A 27567-nucleotide genomic window follows, 5' to 3' on the forward strand; every position below is an offset into this window, starting at 1 on the left:
AGTTCTGTGACCCAACATATGGCCTATCCTTGAGAATGTTCCATGTGCACTGGAGGAGAAAGTATAATATGTTCTGGGATGCAAGGCTCTGCAAATGTCAGTTATGTTCATTTGGTCTAGTGTTTCATTTAAGGCTGATATTTCTTTACTGATTTTGTTTGATTGATCTATCTAGAGCTGTTAATGGCATATTAAGGTCCCCAACTATGATTGTGTTTTGATCTGTTTCTACCTTTAGTTCTGTGAGTAGTTGCTTTATATATTTTGGTGCTCCCTGGTTGGGTGCATATATATTAAGAAGTGTTACGTTTTCTTGATGTAGCGTCCCCTTTATACAGTGTCCATCTTTGTCTCTTGTTATCTTTGTTGTCTTGAAGTCTATTTTGTCAGATATAAGTTTGACTACACCTGGTTTTCTCTGGATGTTATTTGCTTGGATAATCATTTTCCACCCTTTTACTTTGAATTTACCTTTGTTTCTGCAGTTTAGATGTGTCTCCTCTAGACACACTCTGCTACTCTGTGCCTCTTTATGGGTGAATTCAGATCATTCACATTTAGGGTAATTATTGCCATATGAGGATTTCCTATAGCCATTTCATCTTTTGTTTTCTAGTAGCTCTGTGCCTCCATTGGTTCTTTTCCTTTGTACCTCTATGTTTGGTCGTGTTTCATACTTGTTTCCTCTGTGTCCTCTTTTTTTAAACTATGTGACCTGGATTGGGGATTTTTGTGTGTGGTTACCATCAGGTTTATAAAAAATAAAGTTGCATATATACAATAGTTTTTTATCTTTTGAGTGCACCTGATGTTCATCCTCCTTTCCCTGTTCAGACCTTTACTTCCTCGCCCTTTACGTTTTTGTCATCACAAATTATCCCTGTTTATGATGATTCCTGTTTTTGGTGATCTTATTCATAGTGTTGTGACCTTATGTTCTTTGTTTCAGGTAGAATAACTCTCTTGAGTATTTCCTGCAGTGGAGGTTTTCTGGTGATAAAATCTCTCAGCTTCTGTATGTCTGGGAACATCTTTATTTCCCCTTCATATTTAAAGAATAATTTTGCTGGATATATTATTCGTAGCTGGTAATTTCTCTTTCAGACATTTGAATATTTGGTTCCACTCTCTTCTGGCCTGTAGTTTCTGCTGAGAAGTCAGATCACATTCTGACGTGTTTTCCTTTGTAGGTCACTTCTTTTCTTTTCCCTGGCTGCTTTGAGAATTTTTTTCTTTGTCATTACTTTTTGACAGTTTTAATACAATGTGCCTTGGAGAGGGCCTCTGGATTGAGGTAACTAGGTGTTGTGTTTGCTTCCTGAATTTGAGGATCTAGTTTTTTCTATAGGTTTGAGAAGTTCTCATCCACTATTTGTTTGAGTAGGCTCTCTGTTCCCTTCTCCCTCTTTTCCTTTTCTGGCATGCCTATTATTTTTATATTGCTTTTTTAAAATGGAATCTGATAGTTCTCATAGAGCTCTTTCTTTTTTTTTTATACTCAGGTCTTTCTCTTCTTCCCTCTGTGTCATTTCTAGATTCCTATCTTCGATATCACTATTTGTTTCCTCTGTCTGGTTGGCTCTGTCTTCTATGCTCAGTAGCTCATTCCTAATCTTCTTAATTACCTGCTTCATTTCCAGGATTTCTGATTGGTTCTTTTTTAAAGTTTCAATCTCTTTTGTAAAGTATTCGTTTTATTCATTGATGTTTTCTGAGTGCACTGAATTGCCTATCTGTATTTTCTCGCATCTCATTATTTTCACAACTGCAATCTTTAAATCTGTCATTTATATCACATATTTCCATGTGTTCCAGCTTGCTTTCTGGGGATTTTTCATTTTCTTTCTGCTCATCCTTGTTACCGTGGTTATTCATGTTATTTGCTCCTCTCCTCTGTCTACGCATAAATATCCCTTTTCTAGCAGCTTTCTCTGACGAGATCTTTCTACTATTGTCTAGTAGATAGCATTGAATTGCAAAATTTTTTCTCTGTGATTTCCCATATTTGACCTCCACAGCTTCCGTAAGGCAGTACAGCTATGCTGCTGGGGGGTGGGGTCTGTTTTCCCATCAACATAATGGCAGCCCTAGACCTCCATGGAGTCCCACCCCAAGCACCAAAACCCGGGATCAGTTGACAGAAACAGCAGTTCCACTGCAATAACTCTTGGTTTAAACATAAAATGTGCCTTGACCCAACACAGAGGGCAATGGGAGGCAAGTTTTGGGAATCCAAAGGGTGGCAGGGCTCTGTGATTCTTTTTCTTTGTCAGAAACATCACCGCGGACAGTGAGTATCTGCAGGCAGAACCCCACACTCTGTCAGGAATCTGCTGGCTCAGTAACTGTTCACTCTACTTGTCCTGCTGGACTACCCCCCACAGTGCTCTTTTCCTCCCAGCCAAAGGAAGTTCCTGCTGCCACCGGCTCCCTCTTCTCTCCCAGCTACAGGGCTGTGTCTGAGGGCTGTCTGAGCTCTTCTCCCCTCTTATCTCCCAATTTATTTCCAGTTTCCCACCTTGAGATGTTTCAATGTGCAGGTTTCTCAGGCGTGCCTCTGTGTGCCTCTTTGTTGAATTACAGTTGGTTCATTTGTTGAAATTTCAGGGGGAGAGGCCAAGGGTATCTTTTATGCTGCCACTGCTCTGATGTCTCCTGTACACTTTTTCATCTTGTGTTCTCAATTGTACAATCCAGCAGTTGATTGTGGGTTCTCTTGCTTTGTTCACCAAATCCCCTGTGAAAGGTTTAACTTCCTGAACAGATTCAGGGCTGCTTCTCTGTCTTACTCTTTCTTTACCTCCTTTAATATCTAAAACAGATAGGCTCACACTGAGTATTGATTATCTTCCCAATGGTAAAACGCTACAAGTAAACCATGGCAATGAGGCTGTTGAGCCCTTTCTTTCAGATTTGTAAGACATCAATTTGCTGTCCTTCCTCAGAGTCAGGGACATGGACAAAGACAGTGCTTCCAATACCTGGTTCATTCTGTCAGTCACTTAATCATGTACTGGGCAGGATCCAGCAATCTGCATCTTTATGGAGCTCTAAAAGTGATAACCTCACCAACCCTCAGACATGCAAGGGGGAGCTCATGTGTTACTTCTGAATTTACAAAGCAACGTGCTATAGCCTCTTCAAATAAATGACAGTTCAAGTCTACCTCTTCCAGATCCTTTATCATTTAATCCTGTTTCCTATACACTTCACCAAACCCCTACCCTGTCTGATCTCCCAGATTTCAGGTATCTCTGTTCACCTCTTATGCTTGCTTGCCCCCAAGAGAATAAAAGGGTCATCCAAAAAAGGACTAGCTTAATCATTTTCTCTACAGTTCAGTTCTTAAGTCAGAAACTCAAGAAAAATTTGTTGGCAAATCAGGATATGAATCCCTAGAGGGAATATAGTGTAAAAGTTAACATCAACAGCAGGTACTTTGGCGTCAGATGGTCCAGGTTCTTAGTGGCAAATTAATTTTTCTGTGATTCAGTTTTTTTCTTCTGTCAATACTTACCTCAAAAGGTTGTTTTGAGGGTGAATGAAATAGTACCTAGAAAGCACTTTAAACAGTTTAAAAACACCCCAATATTTTCACACTCCACGCCAGAACTGTCCCAGCTGGGAAGACTGTCAACGGGAGTAGCTATATGGCCTCGGGAGTGGTCCTACATGGATAAAGCCTCTAGTTGCATCCTAAGAGAGAGATGCAAATGACTCAAGATCGTCCCACAAACACCAGTGTACCCATAAAGCATTGAGTGTCTCTGGAAGAAGGACGCCTTTGGTACTCTACAGACTTGAAGACCCTACACAAGGAGGTCCTATTTGGGAGAATGAGTCACCAATTCTGTCACCCTTCTTGTCTACCACATGCAACACGAGCTCAAGATCAATTACCTGGAATTTTAAGAACTGTTTATGCTCTGAAAGAGAACTACAAAAAAATCAAGTAGTTTCAAAAGACAACAATAATCTTTGAGACAGCAATAAAGTGAAGAGACCACAGCCTTTATAAGCAGGCCAACTTTGGCTCTAGTTCTAGAGCAAATCACTGTAATCCTCTGGACCTTACCTTCCTCATCTATATAGAAATAGAATGGAGGGAGAATAATCTCTCATTGGATTGTTGTAAGGTTTGAATGAGGTAATGAGAGGAAAAGCACCAAGCACAGAGATTGGCACCCAATAAGCACTCAACTGGTGCTGGTTCCCTATTTCTGCCCAGAGCTAAGGTATTGGCCTACGGGCAAGGTAGATGGCTTTCAGAACTAAAAGTCTGATACCGAGGCCTTGGGTCCCTCCCTGCCTCCCCATCCCTCCCAAACCAGTTTTTAGACCCCCTCCTCACCTTCCCAGCCCCACACTGCTACTAAATTGATGAAGCTATAAGGATTTGATCATGTCAGTATATTTATATGTAAATACAAAACTATCAGTGTAAGATACTGAATATGAACATTTACAATTATTTTCTGAATCTGACTCAGTCCACAGATATTAAATATAAAATGAAAAGACTGTAAAATAGGAACCTATACATTCAAGAGCTTATTACAGTATAAAAGTATTGAGGTCTGATCAGCTGCTAACCTCATCTGTGATGGGGGAAGCTTTAGGAGTTCCTGGGATTTTCTTGGGAATGTAGACTGGGGACTCGATTCCATCCCTGGCACATCAGGCTGGGTAAGCTGGGAGCAGAGAGGGACAGGTTGAGTGACTGGAAGGGAAATAGTAATTGCAGGGAACTGCCTCATCCAGCCAGGAGTTAAGATTTTTACTGACACAGATCTCACCCAGCTTGAGTTCCAGGGTCTGGCAGGCTGCTAGGCAGAAAGAAATAGGCATCTGAGTGGACAGGGCCAAGCTGCATAAGGAAAGGAACCTTTTGACAAAAGAAAAAGGGGCCCCTAGCTCATTCTCCCAGGGAAAGATTCTCAAAGTAGTTTCCTTTCTCATACCTGAGCTCCTTCTCTTTCCAAGACACTGAATCAATTGCTTTTGGCTCTGGCTGCTCAGTGAGTTTATCTCTACTCCCAGTCTCCAATCCCCAAGTGATAAGAAGAGGAAAGAAAATCACAGTGGAGTTCTATTACCAAAATCATCAAAACAAATGGAGGAAAATAATTTGGTAAGGGCAATCCATGCTGAATTAAACCAGTGTCACCACAAACCAGTATTTTCGGCTCCAACAGATAGTATCCTGAAGAGAGATAAGCCTTTATGTAAAGATGAAGGCCTGTGGAAGGAACATGAAGAGTAGATGTGCCTGTGTCCTTTTCCACCACTCTGCGGTCTGACAACAGGAAGCATGATCCCCACCCCAGCTAGCCCAGGATAAACAGTAGGGCACAAGAAGCAATGGGTCCTGAACTGCAACATGGGGCCCCAGGAACTTCTACAAAGGAGTAACTCTGTGTATATGTATTTATAGAATACCACCATATTATCACATACAGTATATATTATATACACACATACAGATGGACCCATACACATAAGTGCACATACACACACGCACACATACAGAATAACAGAAAAGACTAGAATATATGCTCTAGGTATAAACGTGCTTGGCACTCAGGACGTTCTCTAGAACATATAACTTGGTCAAGCTTTCTGGGAAGGAAGGTGGATGCTCACCAAACCTCCCCATAAAATCCTAGCAAAGGGAAGGAATGGGAAAGAGACCTCCAGAAGGAGAAGGCATTGGGAAAGGGAAGAGAGAGTTTCCTTTCCCACTTACCTTGCTTGGAGCCCCTGGCAAAAATCAACAGCCACAATTTGGTTTTAATAAGGCACAGTTCAATGGCAGGTGCTAGGAATTAAGAACACATTGCTGCTGGCCCTTTCTAATAACATTTTCACCACTTCTATCTAGCCAAAGGAAAAGGCTGCCTTCCGTGCACCAGGAGACACAAGAAAGAGGTTGGTCCATGGCTTCAGTGTAACTGATGGCAACCTATAGGCTCAGCGGTGTCCAGGGTAGTTTAAGGAAGAAGGCTGGCTAACAGGTGGGAGGCTCATGGGACAGTTACTGACTCTCCATGGCCAGGAGGTTGTGGCTGGATGGCACCATGCCCTCCCTTTCTGCAAACTCCAGGATTGCCTTGTAGCAAAAGTAGTATTGCTCAGGGGTCTGGATGCTGAAGGCCCTCTGGGTCCTCATGCGGGACACCGTCTGGAACACATTAAGAGTACCAAGCTCCTCCAATTGTGCCAGGCAGATGTCCAGTGAGCAGAAGGTACCTGAAGGAAGAAAGGAAGTGGTCATACCTGGTCTACCTTTTCTCTCCCCCCTCCCTCTTCCAAATAACCCAGGCAGGACTGGATAACTGAATTTATTATTATTATTTTTAAATATATCTTTATTGATTTCAGAGAGAGGAAAGGAGAGGGATAGAGAGATAGAAATATCAATGATGAGAGAGTCATTGATGGGCTGCCTCCTGCATGCCCCCAATCAGGGATCGAGCCTGCAACCCGGGCATGTGCCCTGACTGGGAATCAAACCCCGATCACCTGGATCCTAGGTCAACCCTCAACCGCTGAGCCACGCCCAGCCGGGCAGGATGACTGAATTTAAGGCAAGGGGCCTCAGGCCTGAAAGGAGTCGAGGAGGAGGGCACTGTGAGTGTTGGAGGCCAGAGAAATGAGAAGGCCTCTTGTCTCTCAGCACATATATGGAGGTAGCAGGAAAAATAGATAGGAAAGTGACAATCCCAAATAAAACAACAGCATTCCTACACCTGGGCCCTAATTTTCAGAGTCTACACTTTTTCCACAAAAGCCTACCACAAACCTATTCTTCCTGACCTTCTCCCAAAGGGATCTCTGATGAGAAATGCTAGCAGTCCCTGCAGTGCCCATCCCCTTAAGGCTAAGTTGCTAACTGGATCCAGAATGGAGACACAAACAAGGTGGGGACCTCCCCAGGGAGAGAGATGGGAAGGAAGCAATAGCCCAGCTGAGCTCTCTGGGACACCCAGGTGACAGTGATAGAGTCAGATGATAATCATGCCAATGGAATTTATAAAGCATCAGCCCCCAGAGAACTTGGTTTGTGAAGTGTATATTCTGGACATACACTTAGCACTAGGGATACCAAAAGGACATTAAAGAAGAATTTTTCATGGCAATTCACCATCAATGGACAAATTCTCTCAATCTGGCAATGAAGAGTTTGGTTATTCCTCCCCGACCTTTACTGCCTCCAGAGACTCTGACAGCTGCTTCAGGTGCATTATTACCTGTCCTGCCAATGCCTGCACTGCAGTGGACCACAATGGGTGGCTCAGGGCACTGCCCTTTGGAGTGTGCTCCCATGCTGCTGACAGCAAGCCTCTGCTGGCTCCTGACTGCTCTCAAGAAGTCAATGAGGGAAGCTGCTGAAGAGGGGACACCATAATCAGGCCAGCTCAGGAACTGAAAGTGAGTCACCTGGCGTTTCTGTCGCTCCTTGAATAGAAAAAGAAGAAAAAGTTAGTGAGGTCACTTCTGCTTGCCCTGACTGACTTCAGCTTTTCTAATTCTTGACGCCCTGGGATCCCTACCACCCTCAACTTTCTCCACAACTATTCCTCTACAAACGCAAAGGGAAGGTTTAATGTCTGGAAAGGGCAGAGTTTGTATTTATAGGATCCAGACTTCTTCTAAGTTTTATTCCTAAGTAATGCCACTGTTGTCTTGAGATAATATGACTATATTAGCTCTGAACTGAATATCCTCATCCTATTTCCAGAAAAATGAAGTAACTTATGCCCCTGAAATCCTGCCTGTTCCCTTTGGATATTTTCTTTACAGTAATGGTTCTCCCTTAGCTTCAAAAAAGTGAGAAAACAGAAACCTGGATTTACCTCTGTGTTATGAATTTCTAGCGTTGTTTTCTTATAATGGTTCATGTTCTCCACGCCTAGATTGGTCACTGCGAGGAAGCCAAATCGGATCCGAGAGTCTTTTTCTAAAGGCCAGTACTGGCCACACTTCCTCCTGCCGCCCTCCTCAAAGCTGAAGACACACAGAGCAAGGTAAGCCTTCTGCCCTTCCTCTCCACAGCACTAACCATGCCCACCCTAGGACCTGCTCTACCCCTAGGCAGCAGTATCATTTATTGCACTGCTTTTAACTTATACCCTTGCTTTTTGGCAGTAAAGGAAGAAAATCTTCATTCTAAACAGATGAAACAGCAAAAATTTCTGCATATACTCTTTTAGCAGACTTTTATTGAGCACTTACTATATCATTTGGCCCCTTTCCTCTGGGTACTCCTCACATATCTGAGATAAATACTGGGTGGACAAAGAAAGACAGTAGAGAAAGTGTGGTAGGCCGGATTGACCTCTCTGCCTTGTATCTCAGCCACTGTTCATTTTCTTCCCCAATGAGGGCCCATGGGTGATAGAAGGGTAGGAAAGGCACAGCTCCTGAGATGCCAGCCCGAGGTTTGTATAAAGGCCTGAAGTCCACCTCACTATACTTCAGTGGCTCCAAGGTACTCCAAGGTGGTACTTCGTCCACAACCTCCTCTCCAAATCAAAGGTGGTTGTAACCAGTGACATGAGAAAGGGAAATGAGCTAACACTCTCATTAATTCTTTTCTCCTCATCTGAAATAGGTTATAATTATCATAATGATAGCGGTAATACTAATGAAATAGTAATTCCTGAAGGTTTGGCAGATATGTACACCAAACTTTCAAAAATATTCTTTTCAAGAGCTTCCTGCCTAACTGAGCAGAAAATGATAAAAGTAGCAAGGAAAGGGAGAACAAAGGGGAACTGGTAATTCAGAAGCCAGTATGGAGATTAAAAGTGAACTGTCCCATGTTTCCTAATACTTCCTTTAGTGGATAAGGCCAGGACCTCAGAATAGGCTCTAACTGGCACAGGGTCACCAGAGCCATGGATTAAAGCTTTGAGAAGTTAGATCTATCAATCACCATACCCTGGCTGTGTTAACTTTTTTTATTTTTAAATATATCTTTATTGATTTCAGAGAGAGGAAAGGAGAGGGAGAGAGATAGAAACATCAACTATGAGAGAGTCATTGATCGAGCCCGTAACTGGGCATGTGCCCTGACCAAAATCAAACCCCGACCACCTGGATCCCAGGTCGAAGCTCAACTGCTGAGCCATGCCTAGCCGGACTGGCTGTGTTAACTTTAAGGCGGTTTAAAAAAAAAAAAAAAAAAAAGCTATAACATCTTAAACCGTTAGCCATGGCTTTCGTAATCCTCATTGTGTCTAAGAGCTAAATTCCTCGTTTCAATCACCCATGCTTGGGAAGAGGGTAGGGGGAGAGAGCAGTGGGAAGAAAAGGGATGAACTCACCGAGTGGTCATGACAATCACCAAGACTTTTTGCTCCCATACCATGAGCCAGAAATCACGATAGGTATTCTCCAAAGGACCTGGAATGAAAGGAGGAGACAAGGTACATGACTCTGAAGCACTTCTTTTCCTTCTTGAGCTCTTCTGTTTTTCTCCCAACTACTAACTCCAAAGCACAGATACTGGCTCCCTGCTCTTCTAGCTATATCCCTGCTCTTCAGAGTGGCCCCCTGGACCACCAGCACAAGCACAGTATGGGAGTGTTAGAAATCACATCCTCAGGTTAACAAGGTCTCCAGGTGAAACTGTAGGTAGGTTACAGTCTGAGAAGCACTGTTACAGACCCTCTCAGGGACTTATTACCAGGGCTTCAGCTCTCATATCCAGACTGAAAGTGTCAACTGAGCACAAGTCTCTAGCTGTTTTCATCTCATCTACACCTTACAATCAATAACCAGTTGCTGACTGAATTGTTCCCCTTCTGTGTCCCATCATCTCCTCAGACCCCACATATTTGCAATTCAGCTTCCTTCTTCAAAACTAGCTTTCTCTCTCCACTTTCTCATCTCTGTTCACAGTACTGGCATTCTTCGATCACTCAGTCTTAATGGGTCTCAGTCGACTCTAACCCATTTTCTCTTTAAAAAAAAATTTTTTTTAATTGATTTGAGAGAGAGAGAGAGAGAGAGAGAGAGAGAGAGAAAGAGAGAGAGAGGGAGGGAGAGGAAGGGAGAGAGAGAGAGAGAGAACAAAAAACACACACTGATTTGTTGTTCCACTTATTTATGCATTCATTGGTTGATTCTTGTATGTGCCCTGACTGGGGTTCAAACCTACAACCTTAGCATATCGGATGAAACTTTAACCAACTGAGCTACCCAGCCAGGGCCTTTACCCACTTTCTTTATCTACCAAGTCCTTGAGATTCTTTGCCTTTGAATTGCTTTTGGTTTTTGTCCTTTTGCCCCCATCCTGTCTCCCTGCTCAATTTCACTGCTATGAGAACCAACCATATCATCTTTTGTCTGAGTTACCATACTCCCACCTTGGTTTACTTTTCTGAACAGGACTCTCTCTTCCATTCTATTCTGGATACCCCTGCCAGTTTAATCTTTCTAAAAAAATTGCTTCATCATAATATAGACACATTATGCTCACTTCTGCCTCTATTCCTTTGCTCAAGCTGTCTCTCTCACCTCCAAGGCACTTTCTACCCATTTTCAAGTGCTGCCTCCTCCTTGAAGCTTTCTCTGAACACCACACTCCTTGTCGGGCTTCCTCTCCTCTCAGATCTTGATGGCACAGCTGGATCAAAACAGCTTAACCATTTAATGTATATGGTCTTACATCAGTCATTTTACTTCATGAGAATTAAACACATCTCAACAAACATGGAGCTGAGGGCAAGCGCCATGGTGTCAAGTTCTCCTTCTGTATTACAGCCTGCACAGGGTTGGCACTCAGAAGGAACTTTGAAGATACTTGTGGGCCAACAATTCCCTTTCAATCAAAGAGGCAACAACTTAGGATAGTTCCTTGTACTTTCCCAATGGTTTTTCCTCCTCTGGTTTCAAGGAAGCACCAAGGGTTGATTTGATTCTGGAAGTTTGCTGATTTCACTACCATTTTTGCTAAAGCCTTTTTAACAAGCACCAACATTTTATGACACTAGAATTTCCTCTGTACAGAAGTGGACACTAACAAAAGCATGTAAGTTCTTGAAAACAAACTAAATGTCTAACAAAAGGGGATTAAATTATCATGTACACCCAATTTAAACAATCCATAAGGTTATAAGATCTGTGTTTTTTGCTGTGGAAAGGTATGCACAAGATACCATCAAGTGAAAAAAGAGATAATGTATAGAAAGAGCCCATTTTGTTAGATATTTTGTATGTCTGTACCTATTTATAAGCATAGAGAAAGGTTTAGAAGGAGATGTTGCAAAATGTTAACATTATCACTGGGTCTCAGGGTTATGAGTGATTTTCATCTTCATTTTCTCAATTTTCTGTAACAGATATGCATTACTGTAGTATGCACATCAAGGAGATAATAAGAATACCCTTACCCCATCTCTGACTCCCAGCTTATCCATATTTCACTACCCTGCACCACAGCAGCTCTCAGATACTTTACTTTCCACATTCAAACCGCTGACAACTTGGTATTGCCTATCAAAGCATCTGATAACCCAGATACCACTCAAACTCAAGCAGGGCAGAGAAAGTCACAATTTCTTCAAAGGCATGAGAGAGATTTGGAAGGAAAAGTTGTACTACCCAGATTAGACTATTTAACAGTAGACTTTTCTGAAGAAATAAAGTCACCAGTTCATGCTGACATGGGTAAAACAATCCATTGACTTGGATTGCTAGGACTTTTGAACCAAACAGACATATGTTCAAATCCTAGCTCTACCACTGATTAGCTGTGTAATACAAGGTCATCTAAGCTTTTGGTGCTTCAGTTTCTTCATGGATTAACAAACCTTCCTTGCAAAGTCTCTATGATAATTAGATGGAGATCATGTACCTGATATATAATACATACTTCAATAGAGACAGATATTGTTATTAGAAATGTTATGATGATTAAAAATCAGAATACTATAAATATAGCCAAGAATGGTAGCCAGGCAAATCAAACCAGCCTTTTCAACATCATAGGGCCCCCATCTTCTGGTGCTAACATCTACAGGTGATCAGTGTTTGACTCATGAAATCCTCTGTCCTATATTCATGGAGGAGTTTCTTCTTCTGGACAGGGCCTAAAAGACCCAATCCTTGCATAATTAGCAATGCTAAGCAGTAACCTTGCCTTCTAAACCTGGAGGAAGGAGCATTCTGAGACCCCCTAAAGCCAATCCTTACCCTGTATAAACCCGATCATACCAAGACAATCCTCCTCAACAAAGGCCCTACTCTCTCAGGCATCACATCATATCCTATACCTGCCAAAAATCTTCCGATTGTTCTCGTTTCTTCTTAGGATCTTGAAAAGACTCCTTTTGGAGGGAGTAGTCCCTCCTACGGGAAAAATATAAACCTGTGACCATAAGACCGATTAACAATGTATCAAAAATCCAAGGGCCCTTTTCCCTTTTGTTTTCCCTCACCTTTTATTTTGAAAAATTTGAAACCTCCTAAAAGTTGAAAGAATAGTACATTGTACTCAGACATTCTTTAGTTCAAAAGCTGTCATTTTTAGCTACCATTTTGCAATGTTTGCTTTCCTCTATACAGCAGTCCCCCCTTATCTGGGGGGGGGGGGGGATATGTTCTAAGACTCCCAGTGGATGCCTGAAACCATACATAGTACCAAACCCTATATATATGTATATATTTTCCCTATACATACATATGATACATAACTTACAAATTAGGCACAGTAAGAGATTAACAATAACAATTTTAATAATATACTGTAACAAAAGTTGTGTAAATATGGTCTCTCTGTCTCAAATACCTTATTGTATTCTACTCATCCTTTTCTTGTGATGATGTGATGATGTGAGATGACACAATGCCTACGTGATAGGATGAAATGAGGTGAATGACTTAGGCACTGTGACATAGCAATAGGCTACTGTAAGGGTGACTTAAACACAAGCACTGTGATACTGTGGCAATCAATCTAATAACTGAGATGGCTGCTAAGTGACTAACAGGCAGGTAGCATACTCAAAGTGGATACACTGCACAAAGGGTTGGTTCATGTCCCAGGTGGGAAAGAATGGAACAGCTCGAGATTTCATCATGCTACTCAGAAAATCATGCAATTTAAAACTTATGAAATGTTTATTTCTGGAACTTTCCATTTAATATTTTCAGACCACAATTGACCATGGGTAACTGAAACTGCAGAAAGCAGAACCACAGATAAGGGGAGACCTACTGTATACACATATTTTCTTTTTTTACTGAACTATTTAAAAGTTTCAATTATTTGGAAAATATAATAAAGAATAAAGAAAAACAATTTTTAAAAATGTAATTGTAACTCCCAGAAATAAACACTGTTAAGTTTTAGTCAAAAAATTTTAAAAAGTTTCTGCACACTTTCCCTCTCAGGAGCACACCTGCGCCTTTCCCTTCCCCCTCTTCACCCCCCTATGCAAGTTAGTTTCCTTTGCCTTTCTCTTTCCTAAGCACCAATGGCCCTTCTTCTGCCTCTGTAGCTTGTTTCCTTAGCCTATGCAGCCCAGCTGGCTCACTTCTACTACCTCTGTAACTTTTTTTTTTTTTTAATATATCTTTATTGCTTTCAGAGAGAGGAAAGGACCGAGGGGGAGAGAGAGAGAGAGAAACATCAATGATGAGAGAGTCACTGATTGGCTGCCTTCTACACGCCCCCCGACTGGGGATCGAGCCCGCAACCCGGGCATGTGCCCTGACCGGGAATCGAACCCTGATTGCCTGGATCCTAGGTCGACACTCAACCGCTGAGCCATGCCCGGCTGGGCTGTAACTTTCTAAATAAGCTTTCTCTTATAATTTGAAAAAAAACCCACAAAACTAAGTTTTAGACATTATGACATTTCACTCCTACATACTTGAACACATATTTAGAAGAACAAGGACATTAAATTACAGAACCATACCATTATCATGCTTAAGCAATTAAACACTGATACAATATTATCTAATACATAGTCTCCAATTGTCCCAGTAGTTTGTCAACAGTTTTATTCTCCAAACACAGGTTTCAATCATGGATCACACATTATCTTTGGTTATCATGTCTCTTTAGTCTCCTTTAACCTAGAACAGTTCTCTGACTTTTTTTTTAATTCTAACCAGAGGGTATTTTTTCCATTGCTTTTCAGAGAGAGTAGAAGGGAGAGAGAAAGAGAGAAACATCAATGTAAGAGAGAGACACATCAATTGGTTGCCTCCCCACATGGGCCCTGACTGGGGCCAGGGATGGAGCCTGCAACTGAGTTACGTGCCCTTGGCCGGAATCGAACCCTGGACCCTTCAGTCTGTGGGCCAACACTCTAACCACTGAGCAAAACCAGGCAGGGCTGACTTTTTTTTTCTTTTTTTTAAAAAAATATCTTTATTGGGAGTGCTTGAACAAGATGGCAGCATTGGTAACCACTGTACCCGCCGCCTCCCACAACCACATCAAAATTACAACTAAAATACAGAACAACCATCACTCAGAGCCTCCTGAAATCTGGCTGAACAGAAGCCCTGCAACCAGGGAACTGAACAAGCATCCAGACGGGTAGGAGGGGCGGAGACGCGGGCAGATCAGGGCTGAATCCCGGAGACTCCGCCGGAGTCCCAGACCCGATGCCACAGTTTAAACCCGGGAGGGACATCTCGGGGGTGGAGGTTTCCAGAAGAGTGAGATGTCCCAGCCCCACATCGGGCCCCCCAGCCCCACATCAGGCCCCAGCCCAGGGTTCCAGGGCCGGGAAGAGAAGTCCTCACAACTTCGGGCTGTAAAAACCAGTGGGGACTGTTGCTGAGGAACACAGAGGCTGCGGGAGCCCCAAGCAGCTCCTCTTAAAGGGCCCGCACACGGACTCACTCAGACGCGCTCCCTCTGAGCTCCAGCGCCGGGCAGCAGCTTGAAAAGAACCTGGGACATTTGAAGAGGAACTAACCTGCCTGAAATTGGGGGAAAAGGTGGAGGGGCAGCTTTCTCCCAGCCAGAAGAGCTGGCAGAGGCCACTGCACCTGTGGAGAGCCCTCCCCCCACAGAGCCGGCAGGCAGGCACCATATTTGAATCGCCAGCACCTGACTCACACCTTTGGTCCCGCCCAGGTGATTCCCAGACACCTCGCCCATCCCTACTTGCAGGCTCATCCAAGCCATTTCCAGCAGCTTTGCTATTCAAGTGGCCTCTCGAGCCTCATGCTTAGGACTTTCCTAAAATCTCTCAAACAAGCAGCAGAGTGCCCCTATGGCTTGATAAGTGGCCCCAGGCCTGGCACTAGAGGCAGCCTGCATTGGTTCATAGCTTGGCCTCTCCTGGACAGCTCCAAGCCCAGCAGAAGTAGCAGCCAACTACAGTTTGTTGTGTAGCTCATGCTGGGTGGCCCTGGGCAAGGCACTGGCAGAGGCTGACTTTGCACCTCCCAGGAGGCCCCAGAGACAGCGCACCTGGTGGTCAGACTCGACCATGCTGGATTACAACCCTACCACATCCACGAGTGACACACTCAAGGGGAACACCAAAGCTCCACTGAAGTAAATCCTGCTCCATAGGGGTGTCTCCAGTACAGCAGCTCTTTGGCTATAGTTGCAGCTGGTCCTCATAGCCGATTGGCCTGGAGGTCAATTCTACTATTTTCATATTTCTGGATTCTTTTTTCTTTTTGCTCTTCTGGTTGGGTATTTTTTGTTTCCTCATATTCCAAATTGCTGGTTTGATTATCAGCATCCTCTACTCTACTGCTGATTCCCTGTAAATTATTCTTCATTTCAGTTCATGTAGCCTTCATTTCAAATTGGTACTTTATTATGTTATTGATTTTCTGTTATTTCCGTAATAGTCTGCTTTTTTTTTTTTTTGCACTAACTTTGAAGAGTCTAAGCCAGTTTTCTTATTGTATGTCCCAGAGTCTAGATTTGTCTGGGTTGTTTCTTGTGACTAGATTCAGACTTAAAAACTGGCAACATACGACATAGGTTATATGGTAAAGTTCTCACTGTTTCACAACTGGAGGCATATTATATCTGTCCATTATTGGTGCTACTAAGGTTGATTACTTGGTGAAGGAAGTATCCACCAGATCTTTTGCTGGCAATGTTCTGCAATGGTGAAAGGACCTTAAGCCTATATAGGGGTCTATTATGTCCTCCTGTGTTGTGACTTCTTTCTACCCTCTTAGAAGGCAACCTATTCTCCTTGAGATGGCAGAGGCCAGGTCAGAAGAATTACTGGGCATGCAGCAGCATTTATAAAAACTCCATCTGAAACCCCATTAGAGCTGTCAGAAGACTGCTGAGGTGCTCTGTAATGGTACAGGGATCAGCAAAGCTTCTCAGGACATCAACACCCATTCATAGATTGGACTCAATTTCTGGGAAGTCACATTGCCACTCCTGGCCTTCTACTGGCCATAAAGAGCATTTAATTGGCCAATGAGTCCTTCTGATGTCCCATCCCCTTGGGTTGGCAATACTAAGACACAGTCCAAAAACTTGTACTAGTGTTGTGTGTTGAAATCTCCAATTTATCTCTATGCAGTGAGTTTCCAGACACATTGATACAGAAACTCTACACTTCTTATCTGCCTTCCTCAATAACCCCCAATCTTCATGAAAGGGCAAGATCTAGTGGCCACAACATCACATCAAGTGACCATTTCCTTTAAGAATTATGCTATCGTCTGGTGCAAAGAATCACAGGTAGATGACTCAAAACCATCTTGTGAGGGGCGGAGTAACTTACCTTGTGTGCCAATGTAAGCATTCTTCTGCTTATAGCCATCCATGAAACTGGCATTGATGTAATCTGTCTAATGACAAAAAGGAAATATCATTGCAGCTGTGTGGAATACAGTGTTTAGGTGGGAAAATGATATACTAGTAGGTAAATAAAACCCAGGGTATGGATATTTTCTTGTCAGGGAAAAAAAGAGAGAGAAGCAAAAAGGCTAATTCAATTCAAAATGGCACTTCCACAAATGTTGCTGGAACAACTGTATATCCACATGCAGAAAAAGAAAAAAATCAAGCTGAACCCTTCCTTACACCATACACAAAAGCTAACTCAAAATGGATCACAGACCTAATATAAGAGCTAAAACTATAAAACTAGAAGTATAGGATTAAATCTTTTTGACATTGGGTTAGGCATGGCCTTCTTAGATATAACACCGAAAGCAGAAGCAACAGAAGAAAAAAAACATAAATTCAACTGCATTAAAATTGAAAACTTTGACGCTTCAAATGATACCACTAAGAAAGTGAAAAAACAACCCACAGGATGCATATATTTGATAAGAGACCTGTACCTAGAATATAAAAGAACTCTCACAACTCAATAGTAAAAAGACAACTCAATTTTATTTTAATTTTTTTATACTGATTTTAGAGAGGGAGGGGGGTGGAGAGATATAGACAGAAAGAGAGAGAAACATCGATGCAAGAGACACATTGATCGGTAGCCTCCTGCATGTGCCCCAACTGGGGATCAAACCCAAAACCCAGGCATGTGTCCTGACTGGGAATTGAACCCTCGCCCTTCCAATGCACGGACGACGATCCAACCAACTGAGCCACACCGCCAGGGTAAAGACCCAATTTTAAAATGGCCAAAAAAACTATTTCTCCTAGGAAGATGTACAAGTTAAAACTACAGTGAGCCCAGCCGGGCGTCGCTCAGCAATTGAGCATGGACCTATGATCCAGGAGATTGCGGTTCAATTCCTGGTCAGGTGCTGGATCAATTCATGAGCCAAAGAGAACACTCCTGCTAAATCATCTGCCTGAAAAGACCAAGGGCACATGCCTGGGTTGCATGATCGATGCCCAGTGTGGGGCATGCAGGAGGTGGCCGATCAATGACTTTCTCATCATTGATGTTTCTGTCTCTCTCTTCCTCTCCCTTCCTCTCGCTCTGAAATCAATAAAAATATATTTTAATAAATAAATAAAACCACAGTGAGATACCATTTCACACCCATTAGGATGGATATAGGTAAGAGATAGATAACAAATGTTGGTAAAGATATGGAAAAATTGAAAACCTCATTCATTGCTAGTGTAAATGTAAAATGTTTTAGTCACTTTGGAAAAGAGTCTGGTAGTTCCTCAAAATGTTAAACATAGTTAATACATGACCTAGCAATCCTACTTAGGAAAATGAAGTTTCTTTTTCATGTGATAAAAAAGTTGATTGTGGTGTTGGCTGCACAACTCTGCGAATACATTTAAAAAAACGACAAACAAAGATTGAATTATACACTTTAAATGAGTAATGTGTATGGTATTTCAATTATGTATCAATAAAGCTGTTATTTACCAAAAAAGGGGGGAACTTGCAGAACTACAGCTCAGAAACAAATGGGAGGCAAGCCAAGCAAACTGAGCAAGACATCCCATCAATACTGCCACACATAAAAGGCAAAGTGTGACTGAAAAAGGAAGAAAGCTATACCTCATATCTAGGACCATCAATAGCATGGGCTACACACCCAGGCTTCCATTACTACCTGAATATCCAATAGAAACTATGAATAATAGCTTTACAATCCCAGGAGCAAATCTGATGAACAATTCACCTGAATCCTCCATTTACTATGGAAATAAAGCCTCTGCCAATGTTTATGTAATGAGAGGGATTATAGCTCAAGTGATGATCTTCAGATTAATTATAGGACAACTAGAAGTCGCCTGGTACACTGGGATTCACCCATTCCTTCGCAAATAATTTAATGAATGTCTGGTGTGTACCAGGCACTGTTCTAAGTATTGGAGACAGAGCACTCAAGACAGATAAATACAGGTATCTCTGACTCCAGAGCCCCAACTTAAGCCATTACACTCCGCTTGTTCATAGCCTATACTATGACAATTTCAAAAATACTGATGAATTTGCCCTCACTTAGCCAGGCTCTTAATTAATGCTCCTGCAAGAAAACCCTTTGTAAGGGTCCTAGAAAGGAATTCAATTTATGTGCTTGAAACATTAGAGTCAAAAGAGAATGAAACTTAGGGTCAGGATCCATGCACTATATACAAGGCAATGATTTTCCAAAAACTTATACTCTAGAAAGAGGAGAGGGGAGATAATAATTCCCTGTAATGTATATCATGTTAAAGTTAAGGGTATTATTTAAATTCCTTTACTTTGAACCTCAATCAATGCTGTTTTTTTATATGTATAGAAGTTATCAGACAGAACTGATATAACAGAAGGAAAAAGAAAAAAAGTAATACTTTTTTAGTCACTGACCTCAAAATTCTAAGTGTTTGGATGTTGCTGTAAACAAGTCATATTAAGGACGACTTTAAAAAGGAGTAAGTGAATGATTATACTACAGATGATGCATGAGGTTGAGGATGAATGAAAAGAAAAAACTGTGCTAATGTTATGCTAATAGATTTTTCTGGTTTAGAATAAGCTTTCCGGTGACACCACCATGTACTTAAAAGGAAATAAAAACGATGTACTCTGTAAAACTGTTATATTGACTCAAAAAGTAGATCCAAATGAGGACACAAACACTGATGTTAAATGTTTGAACAACATTTTCACTAAATATCTTTATTAATATATGTGATTTTTTTTTTTTTTAAATGTTTTTATTGATTCAGAGAGAGGAATTGAGAGAGAGAGAAAGAGAGAGAGAGAGGGAGAGAAACATCGATGACAGAGAAATTTCCATTGGCTGCCTCCTGCACTCCTCCTCTGGGGATCGAGCCCCTCGATGTACCCTGACTAGGAACTGGTGACCGTCTGGTACATGGGATGGCGCTCAACTGAGTTACACCAGCCAGGGCAATAAATGAACATTTATCAGGCACCTACAATATACCAGACCTTGTGCTATCAGTATAAAGTATTTCATTTAATTGCCACTTAAAACTACAAGATGGGCATATAAGGACTTGCCTATGGTAACAATAGACTAGTATGTGGCAACATTAAAACTCAAACAGTATGTCTCTAGCTTAGAATCCATGTTCTTTCAACTATGGTATTAGTGAATTTCACTTCGTAAGGCATAAATTTCCTTCAGTGCTCCTGGAAAGATGGAATTTATCTGTCTACCTGAGTGTGGCCACTTCGTTTTATCAGCTTCACTCTTGTTTGGTCCAGGCAGGGTACATCCCCATAGCGGTTCTTCTCTAGGTTTCCTGGTGACCTGAAGAAAATTAAACAAAAAAGTAAAATAAAGAAAAAGAAAAAGTGAGGGCAGTGTTTATGTGTATGTACAAAGCCTGGCAGTCAGAAGGTGGGTGTCAGTTACTGTCCGGGGGGAGGTACATCGAGCTTTTCATTATCTAGTCCACATAATTCCATATCATATAATATTTTTAATAATAAGTATGTGTTACTATGGAAATATTTCCATTCAAAAAAGAGAAACAAAAGTACAGCACCAAAAAAATCTAGCTATAAATGAAATTTTCTACTACTCACTTCCCAAAAGATGTTCAAAATAAATCTCTTAAGTTCCAGTTTAACATGGTAGGTTGATAAAACATGTTTGATGCCACTCCATCCAACAGCCTCATTAAAATAAAAAAAGAAACTAATCGGTACAAACCCAAAAGTGACAGCAGAGACATAAGTGGACAGAGAGAACTGAACCCATTTTGGCAGAGAGAAAAACAGAAGGGTTTTGGTTGACTCGGCCAATTAGAGAAGCTAGGACCCACAGAAATATCTATAGAGAGACACAGTGACTCACCCTTAGAAATCCCACACCCTGGAAGGCAAGGTAAGGCACAGGACTAAAAACAGAGAATAAATAAATAAAAATCTGAATGACAGACAATGAAAATACCCTGCCCCATTCTCCCTGTCCTATCCCGTCTTACACTCATATCCAGGCTGGGACGCTACCAGGCAAGAGAGTGGAGAAAGTGAATAGCCCTACATAAAAGAATTCTGTCAGTTGGAATACATCAACACCAAGCTAGCTGATCATTTGAATTTGAAGGTCATTCATGCTAACAGTGCTTCCAAGCAGCTTTTAAGGACCCCACTCCTAAGTGAACTAACAGCCAAGGACCTACCGATAATTAAGGAAAGCCCATAGCACAAAAGAGACCAATTCTAATACTCCGGGGGTGAAAAAGCACAAAACATTGTTAATATGAGAAAATGAGTCCTAAAAGGGTATAATTAATAAGGAAAAAGGTACGGCATACATAAAATAAGAATGGGACGCTATGAATAAGGAACAAAGAAAAGCTCCTAGAAATTAAAAATTATATCCAAGATAAGAATTTTACTAGAAAAGACAAAAGAGAAAGTAGAGGAAATTTTCCAGAATAGGGAACAAAAAGTCAAAGTGATGTAACAATATGAAAACTTTAAGAAAATAAGAGAATCATTCAAGATAGGACTTGGCAAACTTTGGCCTGGCTACCTATTTTTAGAAATAAAAGTTTTACTGGAACACAGCCTGGCCCATCAGTTTAATACTGTCTGTGGCTACTTTCACACTACAATGGCAGAGCTGAATACTTGCAACAATAACTGTGAAGGCCCACAAGCCTAAAATATTTACCATCTTGCCCTTTAAGAAAAGGTTTGTCAATTTCTGCTCTAGGAAATGCAACCAGACTGACAAGACCATCCTAGAGAGAAAAAATGACATAACACAAGGAAAGAAAGAATAAAGACAAAAAAGTTTTTAAAAAGCCCTAGAATTAAAGAACACAAGCCTTCAAAGTAAAAGAACCTATCGAGTATCTAAGAAAATGAATGAAAGAGAGGATCCATACCAAGGCAAATCATTGTTACATTTTTAAACAGAAAGATAAAGATATCTAAAAATGTCCAAAGAAAAATATTATTTAGCAATAACTGAAAGGAGTAAGAATATCAAACTACTTAGTAGCATTTCTAGTAATCAGAAAGACATTGCATTAAAAATTCTAAGGTAAAATTATTTCCAACTTAGAATTCTATGCTCTATCACAACTTTCAACCCTTTTCATCTCATGACACACACAAAGTAATTACTAAAATTCTATGACACACCAAAAAAGATAGGTATAATTTTGATGCATTCACACCAGATGGCTATTGTTATGTGCTGCTGTCATTTTTTAATTTGACAATCTAAGAGAAAAGAATAGTCAGTTCCTCCGACTAAAGAGTCAGGTACTGCATGTTTTAAAAATTCTTGTGGCACATGGGTTAAAAATCACTGCTCTAACAAAATAGAATATAAGGAAGAAGAAACTATACATACAGTCACCAGCCCTGGCCAGTGTTGCTCAGATGGTTGTAGTGTCCTGTATACCGAAGTGTCCCGGTTTCAATTCCCAGTCAGGGCACATACCCATGTTAAGGGTTTGATCCTCGCTTGGGGCACATACAGGAGTCAATAGATGTTTCTGTCCCATTAATGTTTGTCTCTCTCTCTCTCTCTCTCTCTCTCTCTCTCTCTCTCTCTCTCTGCCCCCCCCCTAAAATCAATAAAAACATTCTCAGGTGAGAATTAAAAAAACAACAATATACAATCACCATATGACCTAGCAATTATACTCTTAGACAGTTATCTCAGGAAAGAAGAGCCAATAAAGGAAAGTGGGTAGGGGAAAAAGCAAGATGAAAGCAAAGGAGCAAGTCTAGACATCAACCAACCACAGTTTAGACTGGAGTAAAAAAACAAAAAAAATCATACACACAAAAAGTTCTGGAAGTGAAGTCTCCATAGAAAAAAAAATAAAAGCAGCTAATTATTTGATATATTTGACCACTTTTAAAATGAAAGTATAAAATAAATCCAACTAAGCATAGAAAAAAATAAGAATAGGTACACAGAAAAGTAAAAGCAAAAAACTTAGGTCACTAACTCCAGAACAAAAACTGGAATTAGTAAGATTTAATATATTTGATCATTTCATAGAAGCCTACTTAACTCTGCAGTAAAGAGGAAAAAAAATTACAGTCATTATAATATAAACACTGACTTAATAAAAAATGTGAAATAATTATATTGGAAAAACAGTCAAAAGGGAACTGGAGACTGAGTATAAGAGCTAAACGCTTATCTACCATAGAAATTAATAAAAGTTATATAAGGACTAGAAGAGGCTTCTGGTCAAGGTGGCGGCGTAGGTAAACATGGTACTAGAATCCTCCCACAAACACATCAAAAATACAACTAATCTTCAGAACAACCATAATTCAGAATCACCTGAAATCTAGCTGAATGGAAGTCCTACAACTAGAAAATTAAAGAAGTCACATCAAGGCTGGTAGTAGGGGCAGAGGTGCAGAGGTGTGGAACGAGCTGGTCCCACACCCATGTGTGGCAGTTCTAAATCGGGAGGGATATCTTGGTTGCAGAGGTCCCAGCCCCTGAGAAGTGAGGGTCCCAGCCCCAAACCAGACCCCTGAGCTCAGGGTTCCAGGGCAGGGAAGAGAAGTCTCCATAACTTTAGGCTGTAAAAAAAGTGGGGATTGTGGCTAAGAGACACGGAGGATGCTGGAGGCCCAAGCAGTTATCTACAAGGGCCCAATCACAGACTTACTTGGACTCACTCCCACTGAGCTCCAGTATTAGGACAGCAGCCTGAAAGGAACCAGGGACATACAGGAAGGAACTAAATCGTCTGGCATCAGGGCAAGAGCTGGTGGGGGGTGGAGGACAGCTTTCTCCCAAACAAAAGTGCTGGCAGAAGCCATTGTTCCTTGAGTCCTCCTCACCACAGCACCAACAGGGAAGTGCCATATCTGAGTCTCCATCAACCTGGCTCACATTATTCGCCCCACCCTGGTAACTTCCTGAGATCCCAGATCACCAACTTGCAGGAACATCCAAGACATTTCCAGTGGTTTTTCCATACAACTGGCCTTTCTTGCCTCATGCTTCAGACTTTCCTAAAATCTCTCAAACAAGCAGCAGCTGGCCTCAGCTTGCTCCATACCTCTCGCTAAGTGGCCCCAGGCCCAGCACTAGCCGCAGCCCACCTTGGTTCACAGCTTGGCCTCTCCTGGGAGGAGGTTTTGACCTCCAAAACCATGACAAGTAGCAGCCATCGGCAGATCGCTCAATAGTTCGTGCCAGGTGGCACCAGCCAGGGCACAGGCAGTGGCTAACTTTGCACCTCCCAGAAGGCCCCAGAGCCAGTGCGCCTGGTGAACAGCTTCAGACCATGTCATATTACAACCCTATCACCTCCATGAGCAACACTCTCAAGGGGCAGACTCAGTAAGCACCAAAGCCCCACTGAAGCAAGTTCTGCTCCACAGCATCAACACCTGCATAGCAGCTCCTCTGCTGTAGTTGCAACTGGTCCTCAGAGCCAATTGCCCTGGGGAATCAATCCTTCCCAGTGACACCAATAGCAACCAAAGCTCAACTACAATAGGACAGTGCACACAGCCCACACAAGGGAGTACCTAGAAGGCCCAGCTCAGGTGACTGGGGAGGTTGAGCCACTGGACCTTACAGGACACCTACTACACAAAGCCACTCTACAAATACCAGGAGACATAGCAGCTCTACCTAATACACAGAAACAAACACCTGGGAGCAGCCAAAATGTGGAGGCAAAGAAACATGTCACAAAGGAAAGAAAAGAAGAAATCTCCAAAAAAAGAACTAAATGAAATGGAAGCAAGCAAACTACCAGATACAGACCTCAAAACAATGGTTATAAGGATGCTCAAGAAACTTAGCGAGAACTTCAACAACATGAAAAAGACTTAGAAACCATAAAAAAGAACCAATCAGAAATGAAGGACAGGTACTCTAAGTGAAATTGAGAAAAATTTACAGGGAGTCAACAGTTGAGTAGCAGGCACAGAAAATCAAATCCGTGATTTAGAATATGAGGAAGCAAAAAACACCCATTCAGAATAGCAAAAAGAAAAAGAAATCCAAAAATATGAAGACAGTGTAGGAAGCCTCTGGAACAACTTAATGCTTACCCACATTCACAGCATGGGAGTGCCAAGAGAAGAGAGGGAGCAAGAAATTGAAGATCTTTTTGAAAAAATGTCAGAAAACTTCCCTTACCTGATGGAATAAAACAGACAAGTCCAGGAAGCACAGAGAGTCCCAAACAAGAGGAACTCAAAGAGGACACACCAAGACACATCATAATTAAAATGCCAAAGGTTAAAGACAAATAGAGAATCTTAAAAGCAGCAAGAGAAAACCAATTAGTAATCTACAAGGCAATGCCTGTAAGACTATCAGCTGATTTCTCAACAGAGCTTTTGCAGGCCAGAAGGGAGTGGCAAGAAATATTCAAAGTGATGAAAAGAAAGGACCTACAACCAAGATTACTCTACCCAACAAAGCTATCACTTAGAATTGAAGGTAAGATAAAGAGCTTCACAGATAAGAAAAAGCTAAAGGAGTTTATCACCACCAGACCAGTATTACATGAAATGTTAAAAGGTCTTCTTTAAGAAGAAGAAGAAGAAAAAAGGATAAAAAATATGAAAAATAAATGGCAATAAATATATATCTACCAACAATTGAATCTAAAAATCAAAATAAACGAACAAGCAGAACAGAAACAGATTCACAGATACAGAGAATATTTTGATGGTTGGGGGAATGGGTGAAAAAGGTGAAGGGATTAAGAAGTACAAATTGTTAGTAACAGAATAGTCATGGAGGTGTAAACCACAGCACAGGGAATATAGTCAATAATATTCTAATAACTAGGTATGGTGTCAAATGGGTATGAAATTTTTTGGGATGATCACTTACTAAGTTTTATAATATCTAATCACTGGAGAGTACACCTGAAACTAATATATTGTTTGTCAACTGGAATTGAAAAATAAAAAATGAATACAAAAAAAGTTATATAAGTATTTTATTTAGACTTATGAAAGAAATACCAGAAGAAACAGCTACAAGAGTTGAAAATGGATGACTAGGAGAGTGGAACTGAGGTTAAGGAAGGGGACCACTGTCTTTTGGTTTTGTTTTGTTTTATTGATTTGAGAGAGAGAAATACTGATTTGTTGTTCCACTTACTTATGCATTCATTGGTTGATTCTTGTATGTGTCCTGACAGGAGATCAAACCTGCAACCTTGATGTATCGGGACAATACTATAACCAAATGACGTACCGGCCAGGGCTAAGATGGCTGTTTATTTTGTCACTACTTGTTTTCTTTGGTAGTATTTAGTTTTGAAAAATATTATTTGTACATATGTTGATTAAAAGCAAAAAATGAATAACAAAGACCACCAATATAAAATAATATTCTATATTTGTCATGGGTACAAATGTATATGTACAGTATAAACAAAATGGACTGGAAAAAACCTGCCATATTCATACTAGTGGCTGCTCCTGATAGTAAGAACTTATGGTGAGGATTAGAAGGCATTTCAACTTTACAACACTTTCTTTCATATAATAAAAATGACAAAATAAATATGACAAAATATTAAAAATTGTATCAATTCTGGTGATGGGAACATAGCTGGTTGTCATGTTATACTGTACTTTCCCATATTTTAAAAAATTCCCTGTTCCACAAAAATAAGCCCAGCTAACATTTTACAAAGTTCCAAAGAAAATCCAATAGAGGAAGAATACTCTTTTCAACAAACAGTACTAGAGCAATTGTAAGTACATAGTTCCCCCCGCCCTAAATCAACCTTAACCTTATACTTTATACAGAAATTAATGGATTGAAGATGGAACTGTAAAACATAAAACTATATAACATTTAGAAAAGAAAAACAGGAGAACCCTAGACAGGTGGCTCAGTTGGTAATAGCCTTGTCCTATACACCAAAAAGTTGCGGGTGTGATTCCCAGTCGGGGTTTGAACAGAAGGCAACTGATTGAGGTTTCTCTCTCACATCAATGTGTCTGTTTTTTCTCTCTCTCTCTCTCCCCCTTCCTATCTCTCTAAAAACAGATGAAAACATATCCCATATCCTTGGGTGAGGATGTTAAAAAAACAAACAAAAGAAAACCTTTGGAATCTAGGACTAAGTGTTCTTAGACTTAGTACCAAGAGCATAATCCATAAAAAGAAAAACTCAGTAAAAGGACTTCATCAAAATAAAAAACTTTTGCTTTGCAAGAGCCTAATAAGAAGATGAAAAGACAAGCTATAGAATGAAAGAAAATACTCCCAAACCATGTTTCCAACAAAAAATCAATTTCTGGAATAAAGAATGCAAATTTCAATAGTTTTTTAAATCCTCACTCGAGGATATGTTTTTCATTGTTTTTTAGAGAGAGGAAGGGATAGAGAGACAGAAAGAGAGAGAAAAGTCGACATGAGAGAGAAACATTGATTGGTTGCCTTTTGTATGCGCCTGATTGGGGACTGAACCCCATAACCCAGGTATATGCCCCAACTGGAATCAAACCTGCCACCTTCCAGTGTACAGGACAACACTCCAACCAACTGAGCTACACCTGCCAGGGCTCTCAATAGTTTTTTAAAAATGCAAATGGAAAACAGGCAAAAGACATGAAAGGACATTTTACAAAAAGGATATATAGATGGCAAATAAGCACATGGAGAGATTTTCATTAGCTATTAGGGAAATGTAAATTAAAACCACAGTAGTTCCAGCTGGCCGTGGCTCAGTGG

General features: G+C 41.0%; 1 protein-coding gene across 2 annotated transcripts in view; it reads right to left on the reverse strand.

Moving 5' to 3' along the window:
• Positions 1-1198: 1198 nt before the first annotated feature.
• PTPN9 (protein tyrosine phosphatase non-receptor type 9) overlaps positions 1199-27567 on the reverse strand; it is a 110097-nt gene continuing 83728 nt past the window's right edge. For both annotated transcript variants that reach the window (XM_081157249.1, XM_081157248.1), the window contains 6 exons: positions 20067-20160; positions 16740-16806; positions 9330-9408; positions 7857-8007; positions 7251-7458; positions 1199-6249 (listed from right to left, as the gene is read on the reverse strand). In XM_081157249.1, coding sequence (XP_081013375.1) covers positions 6035-6249; positions 7251-7458; positions 7857-8007; positions 9330-9408; positions 16740-16806; positions 20067-20160 — 814 coding nt within the window. In that variant the 3' untranslated portion in view covers positions 1199-6034. The remainder of the gene's footprint in view (positions 6250-7250; positions 7459-7856; positions 8008-9329; positions 9409-16739; positions 16807-20066; positions 20161-27567) is intronic.

Source organism: Miniopterus schreibersii (assembly GCF_964146895.1).
Source record: "Miniopterus schreibersii genome assembly, chromosome: 1".
NCBI lineage: Eukaryota > Metazoa > Chordata > Mammalia > Chiroptera > Miniopteridae > Miniopterus > Miniopterus schreibersii.